The sequence below is a fragment of the Oncorhynchus clarkii genome, chromosome 25, assembly GCF_045791955.1.
Source record: "Oncorhynchus clarkii lewisi isolate Uvic-CL-2024 chromosome 25, UVic_Ocla_1.0, whole genome shotgun sequence".
NCBI lineage: Eukaryota > Metazoa > Chordata > Actinopteri > Salmoniformes > Salmonidae > Oncorhynchus > Oncorhynchus clarkii.
The window spans coordinates 22,245,069-22,261,430 of record NC_092171.1 but is presented as its reverse complement, the minus strand read 5'-3'; the positions used below and the strand labels follow the sequence as shown (position 1 = coordinate 22,261,430).

At 42.9% G+C, this 16,362-nt stretch overlaps 1 protein-coding gene and 1 pseudogene across 8 annotated transcripts in view; both read right to left on the bottom strand.

The window, feature by feature from the left end:
• Positions 1 to 389: 389 nt before the first annotated feature.
• The window catches only part of LOC139384079 (hypoxia-inducible factor 1-alpha-like), a 30,257-nt gene continuing 14,284 nt past the window's right edge, over positions 390 to 16,362 (bottom strand). For 3 of the 8 annotated variants that reach the window (XM_071128718.1, XM_071128719.1, XM_071128722.1), the window contains exons 3-14: positions 13,237 to 13,397; positions 6,906 to 6,990; positions 6,267 to 6,582; positions 5,858 to 5,964; positions 5,596 to 5,743; positions 5,141 to 5,427; positions 4,817 to 5,004; positions 4,563 to 4,685; positions 3,543 to 3,799; positions 3,335 to 3,437; positions 3,103 to 3,208; positions 390 to 1,488 (exon numbers count right to left, since the gene is read on the bottom strand). In XM_071128718.1, the coding sequence (XP_070984819.1) occupies positions 1,325 to 1,488; positions 3,103 to 3,208; positions 3,335 to 3,437; positions 3,543 to 3,799; positions 4,563 to 4,685; positions 4,817 to 5,004; positions 5,141 to 5,427; positions 5,596 to 5,743; positions 5,858 to 5,964; positions 6,267 to 6,582; positions 6,906 to 6,990; positions 13,237 to 13,397 (2,045 nt within the window). In that variant the 3' untranslated portion in view covers positions 390 to 1,324. The remainder of the gene's footprint in view (positions 1,489 to 3,102; positions 3,209 to 3,334; positions 3,438 to 3,542; positions 3,800 to 4,562; positions 4,686 to 4,816; positions 5,005 to 5,140; positions 5,428 to 5,595; positions 5,744 to 5,857; positions 5,965 to 6,266; positions 6,583 to 6,905; positions 6,991 to 13,236; positions 13,398 to 16,362) is intronic. The other 5 variants (XM_071128715.1, XM_071128716.1, XM_071128717.1 and 2 more) reach the window with 4 other exon arrangements.
• Positions 15,780 to 16,339, bottom strand: LOC139383253 (glyoxalase domain-containing protein 4 pseudogene; annotated as a pseudogene).

Here is a 16,362-nt window from a genome sequence, read left to right as displayed (position 1 = left end):
CCAGGTCTGGGAGGAGATCCCCCAGGAGACCATCCGCCACCTCATCAGGAGCATGCCCAGGCGTTGTAGGGAGGTCATACAGGCACGTGGAGGCCACACACACTACTGAGCCTCATTTTGACTTGTTTTAAGGACATTACATCAAAGTTGGATTAGCCTGAAGTGTGGTTTTCCACTTTAATTTTGTGTGACTCCAAATCCAGACCTCCATGGGTTGATAAATTTGATTTCCATTGATACTTTTTGCGTGATTTTGTTGTCAGCACATTCAACTATGTAAAGAAAAAAGTATTTAATACGAATATTTCATTCAGATCTAGGATGTGTTATTTTAGTGTTCCCTTTATTTTTTTGAGCAGTGTATATATGTTTTAAACAAGGCAAAAAAATAATAATTCAGTTTTATTTTACACAGCAACAGGAAGCATGACAACACTACAGTATGTGGACCAATGCCATAAAACAGACAAAAAAGAGAGAAAACATAGCATAACACTTGCTTGCTACTAATGATAAGATAACTATACTGGTAAAATGATGATCATATGACACACGTCACTAAATTCTAAATGAAGTGTTTGAGTCTCTACTAAAAATATGAAATACATGATCAAGCTGAGTGACGAATCCTCCATTGTTAAAAACAAACACTGGATTTAGTTCCAATTATACCTTTCCACATGTATTTTATTACTCATGACAAGGCTTTAAGACATCTCGGAAAGTTCCCCTGGTCAATGCACAGTAACAAACACACACTTATGCCTAAAATACTGGTAACCAGTAATGGGGATATAACATCCAATGAAACAATGAACTCAGCCTTCTGGACCATATATTATCGTTGTACACGACATAAGAATACAGAGGGAAAAGTTCAATAAAATGGTTGAAATTCTATTAGAACGACTTAAAAAGCCGTAATATATATATATATATTGCTGGTAATCGGAATTATTTTTTATTTTTTTAATATAAACTGTGCGATTAAAGCTTACAATACACTGCTGGCAGTAGCGCCGCCGGTTTCCATGGAGACCAGGCAACAGAGCCATCCATGGAGGTGCCATGTGTGTGCTGTTAGACTCCCGAGAAAGAAACAATTACGTGCCTCTACCTGCTAACACTACCACATCCCTTACACCAACTCTGTATGACGTTCATCAAGGTGGAACGCTGCAGAGATCACTTGGTGGATGCAGACGGCAGCCAAAGCATAATATCAAACTCACACAGAGACAAATAAAGTGGCAGTGGGTGGGAACAGGGAGTGAGAAGTTGTAGTGTCTAGTCTGGTCCAGCAGGGGGCAGGCTAAGCGTTGACTCAGTTGACTTGGTCCAGGGCACACAGCAGATCCTCGCCCTGCAGCAGGTGCTGGCGACCCACCACGGGGGCATTAACCTCACAGTCATACCGGGTCAGCTGTGGAAGGGTGAAGGGTGAGCCGCTGCCCTCCGAGGAGATGCCAAGCAGGCAGCTTGCCAGGTCTAAGAGAAACAAGAGAATATAAGGGACACTAGTGTCATTGTTTCATGTAAATTATATGTAAAACATACAGTGCCTTCAGAAAGAATTCAAACCTTAACTTTTTCCACATTTTGTTAGGTAACAGACGCATTCTAAAATTGATTAAATCGTTTCCCCCCCTCAATATACACACACAATACCCCATAATGACAAAGCAAAAACATTTCAAAGATATTTTTTGGGGCTAATAAAAAAAAAAAAACTGAAATATCACATTTACATAAGTATTCAGACCCTTTACTCAGTACTTGGTTGAAGCACCTTTGGCAGCGATTACAGAGTTTTTTCCATTCTTCTCGGCAGATCCTCTCAAGCTCTGTCAGGTTGGATGGGGAGCGATGCTGCACAGCTATTGTCAAGTCTCTCCAGAGATATTCGATCGGGTTCAAGTCTAGACTCTGGCTGGGCCACTCAAAGACATTCAGAGACTTGTCCCAGAAGCCACTCCTGTGCTGTCTTGGCGGTGTGCTTAGGGTCTTTGTCCTGCTGGAAGGTGAACCTTCGCCCAAGTCTGAGGTCCTGAGCGCTCTGGAGCAGGTTTTCTTCAAAGACCTCTCTGTACTTTGCTCCGTTCATCTTCCTCTCAATCCTGATGAGTCTCCCAGTCCCTGCCGCTGAAAAACATCCCCACAGCATGATGCTGCCACCACCATGCTTCACCGTAGGGAATGTTGCCAGGTTTACTCCAGACGTGACGCTTGGCATTCAGGCCAAAGAGCTCAATCTTGGTTTCATCAGACCAGAGAATCTTATTTCTCATCGTCGGAGTCCTGAAGGTGGCAAATTCCAAGCTGGCTGTCATGTGTCTTTTACTGAGGAGTGGGTCCCGTCTGGCCACACTACCATAAAGGCCTGATCGGTAGAGTGCTGCAAAGATGGTTGTCCTTCTGGAAGTGACCATCGGGTTCTTCATCACTTCCCTGACCAAGGCCCTTCTGCCCAGATTGCTCAGTTTGGGCGGACTGCCAGCTCTAGGAAGAGTCTTGGTCGTTCCAAACTACTTCCATTTAAGAATGATGAGGCCACTGTGTTCTTGAGGAATTTCAATGCTGCAGAAATGTTTTGGTACCTTTCCCCAGATCTTTGCCTCGACACAATCCTGTCTTGGAGCTCTATGGACAATTGCTTCGATCTCATGGCTTGGTTTTTGCTTTGACATGCACTGTCAACTGTGGGACCTTATATAGACAGGTGTGTGCCTTGCCAAATCATGTTAAATCAATGGAATTTACCATAGGTGGACTCCATTCAAGTTGTAGAAACATCTCAAGGATGATCAATGGAAACAGGATGTACCTGAGCTCAATTTCGAGTCTCAAAGTAAAGGGTCTGAATACTTGTGTAAATAAGGTATTTCTGTTTCTGCAAACATTTCTAAAAACCTGTTTTTGCTTTGTCACTATGGGGTATTGTGTGTAGATTGCGGAGTATTTTTATTTTATTTCATCCATTTTAGATTAAGGCTGTAACGTAACAAAATGTGGAAAAGGTCAAGGGGTCTGAATTCTTTCCGAATGCACTGTACATACGTTTAATGTCAGGCCGTGGCTATTGTGTATTCCAGGACTAACTACCTGTAGGTAGGAGCAGTATGGTCCTGTTGGAGGGAGCCTCAGAGCTGCCCAGCTCAGACACCTTGAGCTTTTTACCTGGCCCAGGAGGGTCCTGGAGCAATGCCCCCTAAGAAAAATAACATATTCAAATTAGCCCTCAACATGCCAGATGTATCAAACAGAATATCTCTGCTAAATGTTTATTTTTTAATATGTATAATGTGATAAAAACATTTCTAAAGGTCCTACACACATTTACTATTCCGACAGCCTGAGACAGAGACAACTTTCTCTTGCGCTGTGAGTTCTGGGTGGCCAGTGTCCGGAGGGACATCTCTCTGTCCATCGGAGGCGCCCTAGAGCACAGAGAGTCACCATGGCAGCAGTCAGAAAACACTGATATGCTTTAGTTTTGAGGAAAGGGTAAGTTGGAAGGAGTGTGTGTATGTGGTGGGACTTACCTCATGGTGAGTAAGGAGGCAGGGCAAGGGCTAGCTGCCAGCTCCGGGGCTGGGGAAGCTGTCCGGCTTCTTGGGGCACTAAAGGGGGAATCAGTGTAGCTAAGGGTGAGGTGCAGAGGAGAGCACAGAGGAGAGCTCTCCAGGGGCTGGGCTGGGCCACACGATGGGGGCTCCTCTGGGGACAGGGTGCGCAGCTGGAAGTCATCATCCATGGGGATGTATGGAGCCAACATCTCCAGGTCCAGGTCCTCCATGCCCTACAGGGGGAAACAAGAACATATGTCAGATCAGATTTTACCTGAATGAAGTCATATCCTTTAAAAGACGTTTAGAATCCACGCAAGTTCAGGGAAGTGGTGGAATGGAATCACAGCAATTACATCTCTGCCTACAGTATTTAAACCACACAACAGCTGATTCTCGTTTCAATTAGGTTCACCATTGTACCAAGATGGACGCGTCCCACTGCCACCCCAGTCTCTTCCATATATTGTTCACTACCTCCTCCAGCTACTGATAGTGTGTAACCCAAGCTCGTGACATTTTTCTGGTTACCACACGCTTTTTCAGTTCCGGCCACACTTCACTTCCTGAGTGGTATGACGGCTGTGTGGTCCCATGGTGTTTATACTTCCGTACTATTTGTATAGATGAACGTGGTACCTTCAGGCGTTTGGGAATTGCTCCCAAAGATGAACCAGACTTGTGGGAGGTCTACAATTTTTTTCTGAAGTCTCGGCTGATTTCTTTTGATTTTCCCATGATGTCAAGCAAAGAGGCACTGATTTTGAAGGTAGGCCTTGAAATACATCCACAGGTACACCTCCAATTGACTATTTTTTTATACATTTGCAAAAATTTCTAAAAACCTGTTTTCACTTTGTCATTATGGGCTATTCTGTGTAGATTGATGAGGAAAATATTTGATGTAATCCATTTTAAAATAAGACTCACGTAACAAAATGTGGGAAATTTCAAGGGGTCTCTGAATACTTTTCGAATGCACTGTAGGTACCATACCTGTGAGGTGAAAGGTGTCTTGGGTTCTGTGTCGATGGCAAACAGTCTTTCCACCAGGTCCAGTTTCAGCGCAGCACTGATGTCAGAGTCCATTGGAAAACAGAAGTTCAGCGGGCTGTCAGGCTGCAGAGGACATTACATTGGTTAAAGACTAGTATTTGTGAAAATAAGTATTTTTGACATAGCAACTTTCCATTGATTTCCTGACTGGCAGTTTTAAAAGCGGTCCATCTGGACGTGGTATCCCTGGTCACCTCAGTTGAGCTGTGGCTGCCTGGGGTGCTGAAGGAGTCTGGACCTGCCTTGGTGTCCACTGAGGCGTTGGGGATCAGGGGCTGCTCATTGGGGGGCAGCATAGAGTGAGGCAGGGCCAGCTTGTCACTGGTGGAGGGCAGCATCACATCGTTGTAGAGAGGCACCTCCTTCCGCAGGATGTCAGAGTCTGCAGGGACAGTAAAGAGGAGGTCAGAATGAGTTTGGGATAGTAAAGTAAAGCATGACTTTATCACTAATTATAAAGTTATCTTCCATTAAAAAGTAACTTTCACCCAAAGCTCCAGGCAGGGCAGGGTACTGACCGGGGCTGCTGAAGTCCAGGGAGATGATGGTGTCTCCTGCGGCCGGGGCCAGAAGGGTGAGGGCCTCTGGTTCCTCCTTCAGTCTGTCATACAGGCTGGCCAGCGGCTGGTCCTCCATTGCCTGGGTGAAAAGCTTAATCACATCCACCTTCTCCTCCTTCAAGAGCACAGGGGGCACCTCTGCCTCTGGGCCCTCGTCCTCTTCCTCCTCCACCAGCTCCTTCTTTACAGACCTCATGTCCTCAGTCTGCTCCAGAGACAGCACCATCTTCTCCTCCTCAATGCCACTGGAGCAAGAAGGAGACAAAAACAGTTACATATCATGTCTTACTCCACCTTACAAAGGGAAAATCTGATTGATTGGTTGAGTCAGAACCCAGTGGAGTCAGTCCACCAGACAGTTTAAACCCCTGATCAAACTAGCATCTAACACACTATGTAGACCATGACTGTACCTGAGCACAAAGTTGACAGAGACAACACACTGGGGCTGGGAGTTCTTGTTGTTGTAGATAACAGTGGCCTGAGTCTCCACCCACACAAAGCCACCTATCTTAGCCAGCATGCGGTACTGGCCTGTGCTCACCTGGCCCTTAACAAACACTGGAGAGAGCCAAAGAAAGAAGAAAAGGGTGAGAGAAGAGGAAAGAGAGACTGCAAGTAGCTACCTAGTACTTCAACAATATATTACGTACTTATTTATGTGGGGATGCTTACAGTTGTGATGGGTCTTAGTGAGGTAGTCTGCGTCCAAGGCATGGTAGTACTCATACACAGAGCGATTTATCAGGTCCTCTGGATCATAGCCCATCAGCTCAGTGACCCTGGACAACACAGAGTTAGGGGACAGGTTAATCCTGCTGCTTACTGGAGTGCCATTCAATCTATTGGACACAAGGTGGATCTGTGGCACTACATTCAGGAGCTACCTATTATTTTAAATCACATCTTTGTGTGAATACAAGTCATTTAACTTTTCAAGGAAAAAAATCTAACGCAACATATATTCTTACAACAATAGCCCTTAATCTTATATTGAGTAAAGCTTTGTGTTACATTCAGTATTCTTCTACTACATTATTCATGCTGGTGCTGCAGTCAGCGGAATGGTAGGTCTCAGTTTCACCTCTCGTCACAATAGGTGAACTTCATGTCCAGTGTGTGGCGGCTGAGGAAGGTCTTGGTGTCCAATGGCGCCTCGATGTTGGAGGGGTGGGGGATGGGGTCACAGACTAGCACCAGGTAGGAGACAGGCGGCTCCTTGTGCCCAATGGGGCTCTGCTCAGTTGGGGCTTCATGGACTCGCACATGGCCTGAGCAGTGGAGAACCTTCCAGGTGGATGATTTGACATTGACAGTGCGCCCCCTGCTGGTGAGGGTACATTTCATCCGCAGGAAGAAGCTGCGCTCTGTGTTTGGTCCATTGGACTTTTTAGAGGTCCCTGACCAGGCAGAGGAGAGAGAGAAGGTTAAGGTTACTAAATAAACAATTACATTTAGTGTTGGTGCGATGTGCAAAAAAGGAATGGTGCCAGTGAAGCAGAGTGAATACCAAGGGAAAAGACAGTAGCCCACTAATCAACCTGACCTCGGGGCTGGAGTGGGAAATGATAACTACTTCTACAGGCTCCGACTTTTGCTTGGAGCTGCTAAATTGAGCCCCACACTACTTGTTACACTGATATTCCAGAGTGCTGTGTGTAGCAGAGTCTATTCTCAGTAGGAACCTTTAGTTTGAGTGTGTATTCACATTTGTGGGTCTCACCTGTTCTGTGTACCAGGATCTCCCTTAGCTCCTCGTGGTCACAGGGGTGTGTGTACTCAAACACACTAAGTCCTGTCAGGTCAAACTGCACATGGACAGAAGAGGAAGGATGTTTAGAAATAACATATTCATGTCAAGGAAAGAACAGCAAATGTGACTATTTTCAGGAAACTAGGCGTATGTCATCCATTACTACTTCACAGGAGAGCCATTTGAAAGTAAACTTTTTATAAAATCTAAATACGTTTTTTTTGGGGCAGAAATGCCATCTCGAACATGTGGACTTTCATGTGCCTTAATAACAAACTTGTATGCCATCTGTAAATACAAATGATATTGTTATATGTTACGAGCCTAGTTGGTTTAGCCACAGAAACACAGGAAACTTCCCACTAGCCAATAATGGCTGAGATAATGGGTGGGCTGGACAAGCCGAGAGATGAGTTCGGCTTGGTCTGCCATATACCATGCTTCTGTCTGTAAAATGAGCTGGTCAGTACGTGTTGGTAATCCTTTCTAAGGCGCAACTTTTTTGAAAGATATCATGTAGTAGAACTACAAAGGTGTTGTTCTCCACTTTCCAAAGGATCGAGTTTTGAAATTAGTGGGATGCACGATGGAATTTGAGTATGACAACAACGCGTTTGACTGCAAATATGCAGACAGAGTCGAAAAGAAAACATACAGCTGTTGTATAAAACACCTGTCTCCAGATTTATCAAACAGAAATTTGCATCCTGTAGCGCAAACTCCAAAAGGTTCTGGGACACTAAAGTCCATGGAGAATAAGAGCACCTCCTCCCAGCTGCCCACTGCACTGAGGCTAGGGAACACGGTCACCACTGATAAATCTACAATAACTGAGCATTTCAATAAGCATTTCTCTACAGCTGGCCATGCTTTCCACCTGGCTACCCCTACCCCTATCAACAGCACCGCACCCCCCACAGCAACTTGCCAGAGCCTCCCCCATTTCTCCTTCACCCAAACCCAGATAGCTGATGTTCTGAAAGAGCTGCGAAATCTGGACCGCTACAAATCAGCTGGGCTAGACAATCTGGACCCTCACTTTTTAAAAAATGATCTGCCGAAATTGTTGCAACCCCTATTACTAGCCTGTTCAACCTCTCATATCGTCTGAGATCCCCAAAGATTAGAAAGCTGTCGCGGTCATCCCCCTCTTCAAAGGGGGTGACACTCTTGACCCAAACTGCTACAGATCTATAATCACATTGTATGATTTTTAAGTAATTAATTTGCATTTTATTGCATGACATAAGTATTTGATACATCAGAAAAGCAGAACCAAATATTTGGTACAGAAAACTTTGTTTGCAATTACCGAGATCATACATTTCCTGTAGTTCTTGACCAGCTTTTCACACACTGCAGCAGGGATTTTGTCCCTCCTCCATACAGACCGTCTCCAGATCCTTCAGGTTTTTGCACGCCCAATTTTTCAGTTTTTGATTTGTTAAAAAAGTTTGAAATATCCAATAAATGTCGTTCCACTTCATGATTGTGTCCCACTTGTTGTTGATTCTTCACAAAAAAATACAGTTTTATATCTTTATGTTTGAAGCCTGAAATGTGGCAAAAGGTCGCAAAGTTCAAGGGGGCCGAATACTTTCGCAAGGCACTGTACATAGGCGTACAGAGACCGATTATCAGCAATCATAACTCCTGTGTTCCAATGGCACACTATGTTCGCTAATCCAAGTTTATAATTTAAAAAAGTCTAATTGATAATTAGAAAACCCTTTTGCAATTATGTTAGAACAGCTGAAAACTGATGTGCTGATGATTAAAGCAGCAATAAACTGACCTTCTTCAGATTAGTTGAGTATCTGGAACATCAGCATTTGTGGGTTTGATTACAGGCTCAAAATGGCCAGAAACAAAGACCTTTCTTCTGAAACTCGTCAGTCTATTCTTGTTCTGAGAAACTAAGTCTCTTCCATGCGAGAAATTGCCAAAACACTGAAGATCTCGTACAACGCTGTGTACTACTCCCTTCACAGAACAGAGCAAACTGGCCCTAACCAGAATAGAAAGAGGAGTGGGAGGCCCGGGTGCACAACTGAGCAAGAGGACAAGTACATCAGAGTGTCTAGTTTGAGAAACAGACGCCTCACAAGTCCTAAACCAAAAGACTCCACATGTCTAAACTAGAGGTCGACCGATTAAATCGGCATGGCCGATTAATTAGGGCCAATTTCAAGTTTTCATAACAATCGGTAATCAGCCTTTTTAGACGCCGATTACACTGCAATCCACGAGGAGATTAATGCTAGCTAGCATTAAATGAATCTTGTAAAAAACAATCTTCACATAATCACTAGTTAACTACACATGGTTGATGATATTACTAGGGTAACTAGCTTGTCCTGCATTGCATATAATCAATGTGGTGCCTGTTAATTTATCATCGAATCACAGCCTACTTCAACTTCTCCAAACGGGTGATGATTTAACAAAAGCACATTCGCGAAAAAAGCACAATCGTTGCACAAATGTACCTAACCATAAACATAAATGCCTTTCTTAAAATCAATACACAAGTATATATTTTTAAACCTGCATATGAAGTTAAAAGAAAGTTAATATTGCCTGCTAACATTAATATGGAAATTGTGTCCCTTCTCTTGCGTTCAGTGCAAGCAGAGTCAGGGTATATGCAACAGTTTGGGCTGCCTGGCTCGTTGTGAACTGTGTGAAGACCATTTCTTCCTGACAAACCGTAATTAATTTGCCAGAATTTTACATAATTATGACATAACATTGAAGGTTGTGCAATGTAACAGCAATATTTAGACTTAGGGTTGCCACCCGTTCGATAAAATACGGAACGGTTCCATTTTTCACTGAAAGAATAAACGTTTTGTTTTCGAAATGATAGTTTCTGGATTTGACCAAAGGCTCGTATTTCTGTGTGATTATTATATTATAATTAAGTCTATGATTTGATAGAGCAGTCTGACTGAGCGGTGGTAGGCAGCAGCACACTCGTAAGAATTCATTCAAACAGCACTTTACTGCGTTTGCCAGCAGCTCTTAGCAATGCTTGAAGCACAGCGCCGTTTATGACTTCAAGCCAATCAACTCCCGAGATTAGGCTGGCAATACTAAAATGCCTATAAGAACATCCAATAGTCAAAGCTATATGAAATACAAATGGTATAGAGAGAAATAGTCCTATAATTCCTATAATAACTACAACCTAAAACTTATTAACTGGGAATATTGAAGACTCATGTTAAAAGGAACCACCAGCTTTCATATGTTCTCATGTTCTGAGCAAGGAACTTAAATGTTAGCTTTTTACATGGCACATATTGCACTTTTACTTTCTTCTCCAACACTTTGTTTTTGCATTATTTAAACCAAATTGAACATTTCATTATTTATTTGAGACTAAATTGATGTATTATATTAAGTTAAAATAGAAGTGTTCAGTGTTCATTCAGTATTGTTGTAATTGTCATTAGTACAGATATATACATCTATAAATAAATGGCCCGATTAAATTGGTATCGGCTTTTTTGGTCCTCCAATAAACCAGTATCAGCGTTGAAAAATCATAATCGGTCGACCTCTAGTCTAAACCAAAGACTCCACTATGAAAGTTACCATTTAAATGTTCATCATGTCACTGTGATAACTGTTGATAGACGTAGCTGGTAAATTCCCTCTGGCTATCTACTCTGATTTCAGAGCACTCGTCTGACTGTGCCAGAGGGCAGAATAAATGACGAATTTATGAACGCTAAACACCCGTTGAATATGGCCGGTGTCATTAAACGTTGAGGAATAAAAGCGTAAGAAAAAAGCGTAATTAAATTGTTGCCAGCAGCAGTCAGCAACACTCTGGATAACATAAAGACAGCCTAACCAGCTCTGCTAGAGCAAGTAAAATGGTCAGAGAAAGCAGTTCCCTCATTTGTGTATGGAAGTAGCTAGCAAGCTAGCCAACGTTAGCTTGGGTGCTTGACTGCGGTTAGGTCAGAATGCTCGGATCAACCCTACTCCTCGGCCAGAGGGACCATCCAGTGTGCTCTCTGAACGCTCCGAGAGCAAAACGCTCTGAATTTACATAACTGACAATGCTCTGAGTTTCAGTTTACGAACGCCCAGAGCACACACTTTGGCACTTCAGATTGAATTTACAAACACACCCATTCTATAAACCAGGTATTAGTCTTGACATTTTTGGTTGTTTTGTACATGGCCTCACATGTGAATCCTTAAAAGAGCTGGGTGGGGATAAAGCTTAAGAGGGTGTGAACGATGCTGAATGGGTGTAGACAAAGAAGAGCTCTCCAGTAGGTGTACCAAAACATTCAAAGGCCATTTTCTCAAAAGTGGGGTTACAAGTTATTCAACTTTCAAAGCAGAATTACTTTCCCATTGTTCCTCAACTGTAGTGAATGATATACCATTTTGTAGCTCTGAGTCTCTACTTTTATACAATGTAAAAAACACAATTTCACATTTTGCTACATAAGACCGAATCGAGCTGGTCAGTCACAAATACAGGTAAGTTCCAAAATAAAGGAAATAACAACATAAAAAAGTGTCTTAAAGGGATAATCAAGCCCCAAATCACTAATTCCAATGATTAACAGTGTTAAATGCCACTAATATGTGAAATCAAGTTTTGGGAACAAATGTTTAATTTCGTAGTTATAACAAGGTTAGTAGAAACATGTGAAAATCTATTTTGGAAATCTGTTGCATCTCAAATCTACTACAAAGCACACAATGCAATGCTCTCTCTCTCTGGGCTGGCTGGCTAACTAGAACACATAGCTACTAAAGTCAATATCAGCATGTCAAATAGCTAGCTAGTTGTCAAAATCGGCTAAATAAAACTGTACTATCAATTTAGGAGTCTTACCTACCGAGTTCAACTTGAAGTTAGTCTCGGTCACTGAGCTATAAATGGCATCTCTGCCCAGAGGGAGAGCAGAGTAACATTGCTTTCCCACAGATACTTTTGAGGAGATGGGAAACTCCATTAGAATCATGTTAACAAGTTTCCCATAAGTCATCAATGGTCCGCGCAGGGCATTCTGGGTGATTCTGGGAAAAGGACACCTCTCCTTCAAGGAGTGAATGCGAGTTAATAGGTCGTGAAAAATGCATTTTGTGAGATGATTAACTTGTTCTCTGAAATATCGTATAACTTTGGAATTGTGACATTACGCACATTCGAGGAAAATAGGCAGGTTTCTCAACACATACCCTGACTTTGGGAAGGTTATGTTTAGCTTAGCAACCGCGTGACACAGCATGACAACATGAATGCAATGGGTTGACAGTCAGTGGGTGGGGAGTTTCTTCATTCATTGCCCAATTGGATTCCAATCTCCTCCTTTCTGTAATATATCTCTCCATTTCCCACAGACACAGGGCACATTGCGACATGGTACTTCAAGGAGAAACGGAGTTGAACAATTTGGTACACCATTTAGAGTGAGCACACCTCACGAAATATATATACTTTGTCATGACAATATAAACGGATGGATGTATTCAAGACGGTATTCTCATACCATCGATTGGCTGATTTGTCGATCTGGAGTGCAGGTAATTGTTTAAAATATTGTGGGTTATCCCCATCTAGTGATGAGAATGATGTAGCTATGACTCAATACTACACAATATCCAGATTTTCACAGATGGACCACTTAGAAGTTAAATCATGGGTATTTTATTTTATTTTACCCACTGACAGAACATAGGCTTTCACCAAATTGACAGGAATATCATAATTGTATTTCTGGCGGCCCCTTTAATAGGGCGCTGTGCCACCACGAGCCAGAAGAGCTTCAATGCACCTTGGCATAGATTCTACAAGTGTCTAGAACTTTATTGGAGAGAAAACACAATTTTTCCACAAGAAATGACATCACTATGTTTTGTTGATGGTGGTGGAAAACGCTATCTCAGGCACCACTCCAGAATCTCCCATAAGTGTTCAATTGGGTTGAGATCTGGTTACGGAGATGGCCATGGCATATGGTGTACATCGTTTTCATGCTCATCAAACCATTCCATGACCACTTGTGTCCTGTGGAAGGGGGCATTGTCATCCTATGGGGACATAGCCATGGTAGCCAAAATAATAGCCTGCCCAGCATTTTTATACATGACCCTAAGCATGATGGGATGTTAACTGCTTAATTATAACTCACAAACCATCCCTGTGTGGAAGCACCTGCTTTCAATATACTTCGTATCCCTCTTTTACTCAAGTCTTTCAATTTTTGGGGCATTCTTTATCGATCTATCCTAGTCAGTTCTGTCTCTAACGAGACACCAGACCTACCTGTGCCAGACCCAAGCACTTGTTGACATTTTCAGAGAGATAGATCATGTCCCCGTCTTTAGACAGCACCATGAGGAAGCCCTCCAGAGCCTTCAGATAGGAGCCATTCAGCTGGGAGTCCATCTCACTCTCCTCCTGCTCCTTCTCTACTGCCTTATCTTCTGGAAAAAGAGAGCGAGAGAGAGGGGTGAGGGGATGAGAAAAAGAATAAGAGAGGGAGGTAGCAGAAGGGACCGTGTGGCAGACATGGGGACATGAATAAAGCAGGATATATGATTACTAGCCAACACACATGCTTGTGTGGCAGGGTACTGCAACATACACAGAAACACTAAAAGGTTCCGTTCACATAGGCAGCCCAATTCTGATATTTGTTCCACTAATTGGTCTTTTGACCAATCACATCAGATATTTTTCAGAGCTGATCTGATTGGTCAAAAGACGAATTAGTGAATAATAAAAAGAAGAATTGGGTTGCCTGTCTAAACGCAGTCAAAAAGTGCCCAATTATTGATACCCTTGATAGAGACGAGCAAAAATTACTGTATAAAATAAATCATTTTAACCATTATTTTACCAGGTAAGTTGACCGAGAACACATTCTCATTTACAGCAATGACCTGGGGAATAGTTACAGGGGAGAGGAGGTCGATGAATGAGCCAATTGTAAGCTGGGGATGATTAGGTGGCCATGATGGGTTGAGGGCCAGATTGGGAATTTAGCCAGGACACCGGGGTTAACACCCCTACTCTTACGATAAGTGCCATGGGATCTTTAATGACCTCAGAGAGTCAGGACACCCGTTTAACGTCCCATCCGAAAGATGGCACCCTACACAGGGCAATGTCCCCAATCACGTCCCTGGGGAATTTGAATATTTTTAGACCAGAGGAAAGAGTGCCTCCTACTGGCCCTCCAACACCACTTCCAGCAGCATCTGGTCTCCTATCCAGGTACCAACTAGGACCAACCCTGCTTTGCTTCAGAAGCAAGCCAGCAGTGGGATGCAGGGTGGTATGCTGCTGGCAATTAATTGGCCCAGTGTCATCCGGGTTTGTCCAGGGTACGCCGTCATTGTAAATAAGAATTTGTTCTTAACTGACTTGCCAAGTTAAGTAAAATACTGCATGCTCAAAAAATGTGGAAATCATATTACAGTTGCTTAGAGAAAGAGATTGTTTAACAAGTAATAAAACATTTTCTCAAGAAAAGTCAGGAGTCAAAATTGACATCTGTTTTTAATACAGCACCTCACCTTAAGACTATTCATCCATACAGAATCCTTCCAGATCCATGATATCCTACGTCTGCGCTTATGGACTGCCCACTTCAAATCAAACCACAGGTATTCAATTAGTTTCAAGCCCTGAGACGGCAATTGCAAAATGCTGATTTTGTGGCCAATTAACCATGTCTTTGTGGATTGTGATATGTGCTTGGTGTTACCGTCTGATAGATCTATAAGTGGCTAAGTTTCAGCCTCCAGGCAACCAGGTTTTTGGCTAAAATGTCCTGGTACTGGGTAAAAATCATGATGCCTTTGACCTCAACAAGGCACCAGGACCAGTGGAAACAAAATAGCCCCATAATATCAAAGATCCACCACCATATTTGACTGTAGGTATGAGGTTCTTTTCTGCATGTTTCAATGCCAAACTCACCACTGGTGTGCGTGGCCAATGTGCTCTATTTTCATGTCATTTGTCTAAAGCACCACCTGGACTTTGCTAAACGGCATTGGCACTTGGATTGGAAAAGGTGCCCTAGTCAGATGACATGCAAATAGAGCTCTTTGGCCACACATACCAGCAGTGGGTTTGGCATTGAAATGAGAATACATAAGCAGAAAAGAACCCCATACCTACCGTAAAATATGGTGGTGGATCTTTGATGTTATGGGGCTATTTTGCTTCCACTGGTCCTGGGCCCGTGTTAACCCTTTAGACTTGTGGGAATTGGCCTATATGGATAGTAGGGATGGGCGATATGGCCAAAATATCACATCACTGTATTTTTCCAAATTTTCACAGTATGTCGGTATTTGATGCTTTTGAATAATACAAATTGTAAATTTGCTTTTTACATTTTTATTTTTATTTACATTTGTTTTAAAATAATGTCATCAATTGCTGCAATTCCACATTGTCACATAGTTCTGCAGGATATTGTCCAAAAAAAAATGAAGCCTTATTTTTAACCAAATCTTGCAATTGCAATTTGACTTGCGATTTAGATCAAAACACTAATTATTATTATAATTCTATAGTTAGAATATAATAGTAGGCACTTTGAATACATTGTTATTTGACATGAAAACCCTATGGGGAAAAAGAAAGGAGAGGGTACTGCAACATACACAGAAACACTAAAGGCTCTGTTCACATAGGGGCGGCAGGGTAGCCTAGTGGTTAGAGCGTTGGACTAGTAACCGATTGGTCAAAAGACGAATTCGCGAAAACAGAGAGATTTAAAGAACTTGTGTCTGGGAACCCACAACACAATAAACACTCAAACAACAAAGCAGATCTCACGGGCATCTGAATCAGCCCAAATGACCTGTAGTCTTCCCAGGGGTGTCCAGGCTAACTAAGATGGAAACCATGAAATCCTTACTCTTTGTCATCAAGGCTTCAAGATCTGCCCACTGCTCATGTGGACAGGAGAATGCTATCCGCCTGAAGGCTGTCCCAACAATGTTGTGAAGCTCTAGTTTACAGTGAGTGTCTGTGAATCCCATCAGAATCCCATCAGCACAGTCTTCTCATTTCCCCTGTTCACCTTCATCCCCAGAAGGGAGGAGCAGCAGTGTATTGTGTTGATTTCTGCTGGTCAGACCCTGCCAGACACACCTTCTGTACAGGATCATTGGGAGGCTGTTTCTTTGTCCACCAGGTAGAAGCAATAACCTCCTGGGGCCTCAGCCAGATAGAGGCCCTTTCAAACCTCAGTGAGGGGCCAACCAAGACGCTTAGCATTGCTGACAGCCTGGCAAGACTGCAAAGTCAAACCGAGGAAGTCATTACCGTGGCGATATTCTCCCACTCCATAATTGTAGATGAGTTCAGTCACGATGTCATCATCCTCTGGCCCCAAGCCGACCATTGTCTTGCTCCATTTTCCATCAT